Source organism: Nicotiana tomentosiformis, chromosome 8, assembly GCF_000390325.3.
Source record: "Nicotiana tomentosiformis chromosome 8, ASM39032v3, whole genome shotgun sequence".
Classification (NCBI taxonomy): Eukaryota; Viridiplantae; Streptophyta; class Magnoliopsida; order Solanales; family Solanaceae; genus Nicotiana; species Nicotiana tomentosiformis.
This window is the reverse complement of record NC_090819.1, coordinates 23214789-23224237: the sequence shown is the minus strand read 5'-3', so window position 1 is coordinate 23224237 and position 9449 is coordinate 23214789. Positions and strand designations below refer to the sequence as shown.

The window sequence follows — 9449 nt, the reverse complement described above, 5'->3', positions numbered from 1 at the left end:
AACTTTCCAAAATCTTCCAACTTTACAACTTTCGCTAATTAACGCCGAAATGACCTACGGACCTCCAAATCAACATCCGGACACACTCTTAAGACCAAAATCACCCTACGGAGCTATTGAAATCGCCAAAACTCCATTCCGGAGTCGTCTCTACACAAGTCAAACTACGGTCAACTCCTACGACTTAAACTTCCAGTTTAGGGACTATGTGTCCTATTTCACTTCGAAACCAAAAACTAAACCTCCCGGCAAGTCACGTAACCACAGTATAACACAGAAAAGGCAATAAATAGGAGTTCGGGGCTAATATACTCAAAACGACCGGTCGGATCGTTACATACACACGCACATTTGATCTTAAATTAAATAAATGATTTTGTATCTAAACTCGCATTTTTTATTCCATTTTCCTAGATTAGAGTCTTAACAAGCTTGGGCAGAACTCTATTTGTATTGGCCAAATTCAATGTTCTAAACAAAAGAAGGACTAAATAACTGAGTGGAATAAAAGAAAAGGAAATAAAAATACACAAATGAAACCACTCTCGTTATCACCTGACACTTTAAGGTGATAGATAATAAACACCCAAATTGTAGTTGAGAGAGATAATAGAAACCGCACATAATTTATTATGCAAGAGTTGCAAACAGCAAAATGAAAACAGAATTTTAGAAGGGTTTTTGTGTAATAACACAAGACGCTAGTTTAAATACCAAACCAGGCTTTCAGACCATCCTCTGCTCGCTTACTTTCTTCTGTGTAATAGAGTCGTAGTAATTCCAAATTAGCAAATGGCTTAAATTGCAAAGAATGTTTATCAGTAACGAGCTCTTCTGGTGCTTCTATTATTCTCTTGGGAAATGACATTTGTGCTGTTGAAAATCTTTCTTCCTTTCCCTTCAATATGACTCGATGCACAGCTGAATATATTCTTCCATTGCTCCATGCCTGACTTGTCGGGGACATTATATATAATAATATAAAGGTGTGACGAAAAATATAAAAAATAAGTTATTGAAAGTTGTATTTTCCGGTCATGATGATTTTTGTATGAGTTAGTAAAAGTTTTATGATTTTTATGCGAGAAAACAAAATTTTATGACTTTGATAAAAAAAAGTCATAGTTATATGACCATTTATGAAATTTATCCCTCATTTTCTTTCACTATACTTTAAACGACATCACTATAAATACTTAGACATTAATATGTTCAATACTAAAAAGTTTCATCAGAACACTATTCGCTTTGCTAATATTATTATCAATCTTTAATAAAGGTATTTTCAAAAAATACTTTTCTTCTATCCACTGAAAAACTGAAAACGTTTCAGAAAATAAGTCATTTTCCGCAAATTATTATCCTGAAATGGTTTCTCTCATACCAACCACTCTTATTTCTTCTTCCTTTAATGCTTAATTAATTTTTCAGACTAAAGTTTAGAAAACAGTAAAAAAAAAAAAAGGACAGTACAGTGCACTAAGCTCCCGCTATGCGCGGGACTTGAGAAGGGTTGGACCACAAGGGTTTATTGTAAACAGTCTTACCCTGCATTTATTTTCACGGCTTGAACCCGTGACCTTCTGGTCACATGACAACAACTTTACCAATTACGCCAATGCGCCCATTCTCAGAAAACAGTAGAAAAATAAAAAAGAAATTAAAAAGAGAGGAAAAGGAATTGACCCTAAGTCCTTCACCAGCCATGATAACAAAAGAAGAAGGGGGAAACTGAACAGAGATCCAATTTCCATCCTTGGTTTTGACCTCTAAACCATCAACATGATTTTGGTGAAGTATAGTGATGAAGTCAAGGTCTGTATGATCTGAAACACCAACTGTAGACTCGTCCAATCTCGGCACTCTATATTTGTTCACTCTATGGAGGAACAAAGTGTTAGATTCAGCGTAAAAATCGTAGCACTTGTTCACACCATAGCTTTCAAATACCATCCTGCACAAAATCTCATAGAACTCTGCTAGTTTCTTTCCATAAAAATGGAAGGTTTCACTAACCAAGAATGTCCACAAGAACAGAGATAAACATATGTTTAACAAATTAATCAACAAATTCATAGACAAGATTGAAATGACTGCATGATCTAATAAGTTGAGTAAAATAAACATTGCCAAATGTTTAAATGGTGATGTTTGATCAAACATGATGTTTAACTAAAAATCGGGACATATCTATCTTTACCGTTAGCCAAGCTTTTTAAAAATACTCTCCATCTAACGGAAAGCCACCAAATTAAAAAAATATATGTTTTTTTAAAAACCCATTAATAACCAGTTAAACCCCTTTTATTTACTGCAGTTTTTTTTCACATATTAGTCATATCCTTCGTAGTCACTTGCTAAACTCAAGAAGTGAAAGACATAAAAATAGTGACAACTATATATTAGTTTATACATTGAGTCCCAATTTTTTTAATATCCTTATTGTATGTTTAATTATATTCCACCTTTTTCAATTTTTTTTTCTTCTAGCTTCTCTCTTTGTTTTTTTCCACCATGTCGAACTTTACCAAGTATTCATCATGATTTTCTTTCCACCATGACTTGAATGTTTATAGCATCTTATTAGGTTGGCAGATCTGAAGTCTTAAGGCAGCTACCGAAATATTTCTTTACATGATAGGTTTAATGAGTTTGGGTTAATGAATTTTTTTTAAAGTAATTATTTTATTAATCTGGTGGCTTTCCGTTGGTTGGAGGGTATTTTTAAAAGTTTGGCTAACGGTAAGGGTAGATATGACCTGATAGTATAACGGAGGGTATATATGAACACTATACTTGGGTATATTTGGCCCTTGTCCCTAAAATAAAACAAATATAGTAGTAAATATCATGAGGTAAAAATATGGTGAAATACCAGAAATGCTGATTTCCTGAGGGCCACATGAGATTAGTGAAACCTTGAACAACTTGTAGATTTGTTGCGTCCTCAATTCCCATGCTTTCATAGAGAGGCCTTGACCTATTTGGTGGTAGGTAACCAAAATAGGGTATATCAGAAATATTTTGGCTTTTGATTTTACTGGGGAGATCAAACAACTCTGGCAATATTTGGAAAATTGAGTTGCTTAGCTCTTTAGAAATTTTATCATATATTGCCACGAAACAACCATACGACTCGAATGCTTGTCTAACTTCTTGGCATGCTGCAATCCAAGAACTAACTTGTTGCTGGTTTTAGATTTTCTTCAGCAAGATATATACTAGGAATATTGGACATATTTTTGGAAGCCATGTCAGTGGATATTGACGAGCTTTTCTCATATATCCTCCCTTTATATAGTAATCAAGTTGTTCAAAAAATCCCATTTAGGGTGTGTTTGATAATGCAAGTAATATTTTGGAAAAAAAAAAATCAAATAATAAATTATTTGAAAATTTAAAAAAAAAAAAATACTTACTTTCACTGTTTAAATTTATGTGTCAATATTTCCTTTTTAGTTGTTTCCAAAAAAAATGAGCGTTCTAAATTTAGAAATAATTTAATTTAGACTGCTTATTTTTATTTTAATGAGAAATTTTTATAATCACATAAATATCTATAACTTATTCTAGATCTTTTTCTTAAACTTAATTTTAATTCAAATTTTGCCACATAAAGTAGAGCAAAAGGAGTATTATGATTGCATGACATTATTAACAAATCAAACAGTGTTTCGATGAAACTTTTGAGTATTAAAAGTTACAATAATGTATGAGAAGTCATTTTCTCCAAATGACAATAATATATAGTACCAAACAAACAGCTAGCGCATGTATAATGACAATAACGTATACCAAACACACCTCAGTCACATGAACTAATTGAAGTGGAAATAATACTATTGAGGAAAGGGAAGAGTTTACGGCACTATTTGGTATTGAAAAGTGACCTCAACGTCACTATTGTTATCTCATATATAATCTATATTCGGGGTAGGGAGCGAAGGTTGCGATCCATCCACCCATCTTCTATTTGATATACGAGAATATATGCAAAACTTTTTTATTGTTTAGCCAAATGTTGCGTAGTTCGATCTAAAAAATTTGGTACACCATTCATCGAATAAAAAAATTATTAACTTGTTTAAAGTTTAAACATCCTTGACAGAATTCCTGGCTACGCTACTAAACCTCGCGCCATCTTCATCGCGCGCTCGTGTTTGGCCAAATGATTTGGTGATTGATATGTTTTTTGGTAAAAATAGCACGGGCTAACCAGTTTTCGGACTGGTAATTGAAAATTCACGTCGTTGTTCTGAATTAAGTAGGCAACGGTTGTTGGCACCTGCATACCTTTTCTATTCACCCACTTCTTCTTCCCCTCTTCTCTTATTATTTTCAAAATAAAAATAAGTGTCAAGTGTGATTTGCACCATATTTTGAGTTAGCCGAAATTCTGCAATTTGAATTACCGCTATTACAAAATAATTGTATATTCTTGGAGGAATTAATCCCGATATTGATTAACAATGAAGGAACTAAATTTCTTATGTGACTAGAATATTCTTTTTTTGATTTAGCTAATGATCTTCTTAGTTTTTGTTTCCCCATTAATTATTTATTTTGATTTCTATTCCGAATAAAGATAGACAACAAGCTTAACATTAGGGACATGTGTAATACTTCCTGCTTTCCGGTTTAAATATTTTATTCTAATTTTTTCCAAAAAATAATTTAAATTTGTTGCTTTCTAAGTTTGAAAATAATTTAACTTAAACTTGTCATTTTATCTTTAATAATAATTTTTTTCAAATCCATAAAGCTCTTTTTTTATGGCCATAATGAATTTTATTTCAACCAAATGTATATATTTACAACTGCTAGTTCATGTAGACTCTAACTATGTCTCAAATCTAAGCACTACATATCTAATTACATGAAAAGCAAAGCAATTGAAAACCTACTCTCTAATACCTTTTTACTATTTGTATTGTTGTATTGAATAACTTTCTCTTCTAATCCCTTAGAATCTTTGGGAATTCCTTTCATTTGAAATATGGTAGACTGAAGCAGCAAATATGAACCCCAACACCTTTGCCCTAGGTGGATTACCATGTGATCTCTTTGAATCCAATTCTAGGAGACCTTTTAGAACTATGTCTCAAATCTAAATGTCTATAGTCTTCGCAAGGCAAATGGAGTCGGCACTATGCAAACTTTTGTTTTCAATATGCATCAAGTTTGAAAATTTCAAACTTCCACAGCACCAAGAATGACCCATCCATTCATATTGTGGCCCAGACCCAATGACTAAAATATTTCGACAACATATATAGTTTCACACTAGGAAGAAGTACAGCCCTGTCTACAAGAGCCAAGTTATTTTCTCATATTTTCACAGCAGGTGTGGAATTAATTAGTGTACTTTCAAATATTTGGCTAGAGCTATCGTATGAGTGATCTCTTTTCTAGCAACGACAGATGCAAGATTTTCATCAAGGAGATTTAATATATAAACATGTGTAAATTAATCAAGAAAATTCAACATATAATATATACATAAAATTTAAAATATTTGACCGTATATATACAATGTAATTTCTAGGGAATCGAGTTAACCCCTTCCTCCCTAACAATCGGTGTTATTGTCTTCACTCTTTGGGTTACACTGAGCTGGTTTGAGCTTGTGTACAGTCTTGTCTATTTTCTGTTTTCTTTTCTTTTTCAAGCCTTGCTACTGATGTTTATTTATCCTCCCCACGTAAATGTATTTGTATAAGACATAACAAGTATTTCATCTGAGTACATTAAAAAAAGAGTTGATATTTTTTCATTTGATTTATCTGTTACTCGATACCTACTGATTCGACTAATTCAGAAGAAAATATGCGGTAGTTCTTATATTGAACGTTGATAGGTTTTGGGACCATGTCATGATCATGATCCTTGCAGGTCTGTGGAATGGAGAGAAAATTATGATTAGTAGGGTACATATAATATAGCTAACGAGGGAACGAACAAATTAATTAATAAAATGTTGTCTGGTGGAGTGCTCTTTCAGGAATTAATAAAGTATGGAACAAATTAAAACAGAGTGATTGGTAGTCGAAAGAAAGTTCAAACAAGTGGATGAATTGTTTAATTAATGGAATCAAAAGACAAAAAGTTTCTTCGTTGGGTTTTAGTGTTCATGTTTTTTTTTCCCCAGAAAATTCCTTGGAAAAACTATAGTTGCTACCCTTTGAGTGTGCACGGGGAATATGCTGCTCACTATACAATAGCTCGCAAACTAAATAGGAGATGTAAACCGCACTAGGCAAGTACGGTACGAGCTCTGACCGAGGAAGCTGCTGGTAAGAAAAATCGATCTCAAGTCACCCATGTGAGAAATCACTCACACAACCAACTCAGCCAACTCTGCTTTATCATTTATGTTGATGGTAGCTTTATTGTGAAATTAAATAAGAGAAGAAAGCAACATTAGGGTATTTAGTAATTAGAATGATCAACCAAACTACTCGATATGTTAGGTGTATAATTATTAATAATCTATAATTGGAATTTGTTAAATGTCATTGGGGTTTGGGGATGATAATAACGTAGACCTTACACTTATCTTGTGAAGGTAGAGAGACTGTTTCCAGTAGATCTTCGATTCCATGAAAGCAAAATCACAGCAGTTATGACAACGAACTACGAAAAGAGAAACAATAACAACCAGAAAAAAAATATAACCGAAGCAAAGGAATCATCGGGTAATAATAACGATCTAAACATAGAGAACACGAGGATAACACTAGTACTACAACTATGAAAAAGAAATATAAATTTGGAAAAGAAATACGTTTACTTATTAACCTACAGCCCTAATTTTTGACACTCACACCTTCCTATTAAGGGTCCTGTCCTTGATAAAATAAAAATTAAGTTATTTGTGAACTTATGTATTATTTATGCAATAGAATACTGAACAAAGTTATGGGTACTCGTAACATATTGATCAATACAAATTAAAATGACAAAAATAACACCCTCCTAATAGTAAATAAACTTTTTTTTGTTTCAAAAGTAAGCATATATTTTATATAATACAATGTCTATAGATTTTTTTTAACATAATACTGAACAAGAATAATCCTTGAATTATAATGCATATATTAAAACAAATGATTGAATGAATCACATTAAGAAATATGAGACATGGCATGACAACGAATAAAGCGAATTGATAATTTTTAAGCCTTCTTTTAGGTTTAGCAAAGGTAGCCCCTTAGTATTAAATAACTAAATTCTAAAAAACCCTAGTTTCTTATTTATTCTCTCTCCCGTATCTCTTTTCTTTTTCCCCGTAATCTTCTTAAAGTTATACTGCATCATTATAGTCTGGATCAAAACCCCAATGTGAGAGAAAATGGCATGGCATGACAACACATAAAGAGAATTGTCAATTTTTTAGCCTTCTTTTAGGTTTGGCAAAGGTAGCCCAAAAAACATTGGCATTATATAGCCAAATCCTAAAAAATCCTAGTTCCTTATTTATTCTCTCTCCCCCGTATCTCTTTTCTCTTTCCCCGTAATCTTCTTAAAGTTGTACTACATCATTATAATCTAGATCAAAACCCCAATGTGAGAGAAAATGGCATGGCATGACAATGCATAAAGAGAATTAGCAATTTTTAGCCTTCTTTTAGGTTTGACAAAAGCCAGCTCCAAAAAATTGGCATTATATAGCCAAATCCTAAAAAATCCTAGTTCCTTATTTATTCTCTTTCCCGTATCTCTTCTTCTTCTCTCTCTCGTATCTCATTTCTCTTTTCCCCTAATATTTTTAAAGTTGTACCACACCATTATAGTCTGATCAAAACCCCAATGTGACAGAAAATGGCATGGCATGACAATGCATAAAGAGAATTGGCAATTTTTAGCCTTCTTTTAGGTTTGGCAAATGCCAGCTCCAAAAAATTGGCATTATATAGCCAAATTCTAAAAAACCCTAGTTTCTTATTTATTCTCTCTCCCTGTATCTCTTCTTCTTCTTCTCTCTCCCGTATCTTTTTTTCTTTTCTCTCTCGTATCTCTTTTCTCTTTTCCCGTAATCTTTTTAAAGTTATACCACACCATTATAGTCTGGATCAAAACCCCAATGTGAGGTTCCTCTGGTGAATAGCCCATTTCCACGCCATTAACAACAAACCCATTTCAATTTAAGAATTTTTCTTCCAAAAATATTTTATATTTTGTGCTTCAAAAGTATTTCAATTAAATAGAATTTGCAGGGATTCTTAGTTAGACCCGCATTAGCGTTCGCAGTCCCCCATCCCACCCCAATTCTTTTGAGATTTTTTTTTATTCTAAGGAATTCTCGTCTTGTATATGAATGTATTTTTAGTATATATTTTTATGTATATCCATAAGAAATTATGTGTTATAGAATGAAATATACAAGGAAAGAAAATAATTTTTTTATATATATTTTAATATACACGAAGAATGAAAATAAAATTGTGATATACATTTTGGTATACACATTTTTAATGTGTTATACACTGTGATATATAAAAAATACAATTATGTTTTTGTTATACACTTGGATATAAAGACAAAAATAAATTATAGACAACTATATTTATAATTTTATATTTTTGATATACCAAGAAGCAAAAAACATTTATGATATACATTTTAATATACACGAAGCAAGAAAATAAAGTTGTGATATATATGTTAATATACACAAAGAAAGGAAAGAAAGTTGTGATACACATATTGTTATACACATTATTGTTATGATATACATTATTGGCTATCTGATGCCTATATCTATAGCTAGGGCTTTTTTCTGCTAATTATGGGGTATGTTCTTACACCATGCCAAAAACCCCAATAATTAAATTAAGAATAACACGACTGGACCATCTTAGTAGGCGTTTGGACATAAAAATTGTAAAATTCGAAAAAATGGTGAAAATTTTTTCAAGTGAAAATGATATTTGAAATTTAGAGTTGTGTTTGGACATAAATTTCAGTTTGCGTTGCTTTTGAAATTTTGTGAGTGATTTGAGTGAAAATTTTGAAAAATAGCTTTTTAGAGTTTTTCAAATTTTCAAAAATTTTCAAAATGCATCTTCAAATGAAAATTGAAAATTTTATGAACAAACGCTGATTTCGAAAAAAAGTAAAATTTTTTTGGAAAAAACTTCCATCAAACTTTATGTCCAACGGGCTCTTAACTTCTTAGGCTTCCTTTCGAATCCTAGTATGAAGCAGCCCGTGTAACAGTAATTTATTAGAGCCCAGTTGGTGCTAGTGATGGAGCAGCAACGCGATAGGCAGAGTAAAATTTAGCATAAACTCTATCAATTCAGTGGAGGAACGTTTGAAGAGCAGTAATTGGGGTGAAATTCAAAAATAACGAGATTTACAAGTGGTAATTGAAAAATAGCATTTTAAAATTAATCGAAATTTAGCCACTTTTCATGTAAAGATAAATCTGAACGAAAACACTGTTC

At 32.0% G+C, this 9449-nt stretch overlaps 1 protein-coding gene across 1 annotated transcript; it reads right to left on the bottom strand.

The window, feature by feature from the left end:
* Window positions 1-607: 607 nt before the first annotated feature.
* On the bottom strand, window positions 608-3283 carry LOC104117419 (deoxypodophyllotoxin synthase-like). Its single transcript, XM_033661607.2, has 3 exons — window positions 2876-3283; window positions 1687-2011; window positions 608-949 (listed from the first exon to the last, which is right to left on the bottom strand). The coding sequence occupies exons 1-3, from the start codon at window positions 2956-2958 to the stop codon at window positions 707-709; spliced, it is 651 nt and encodes a 216-aa protein (XP_033517498.1). The 5' UTR covers window positions 2959-3283; the 3' UTR covers window positions 608-706.
* Between the last annotated feature and the right edge of the window lie 6166 nt (window positions 3284-9449).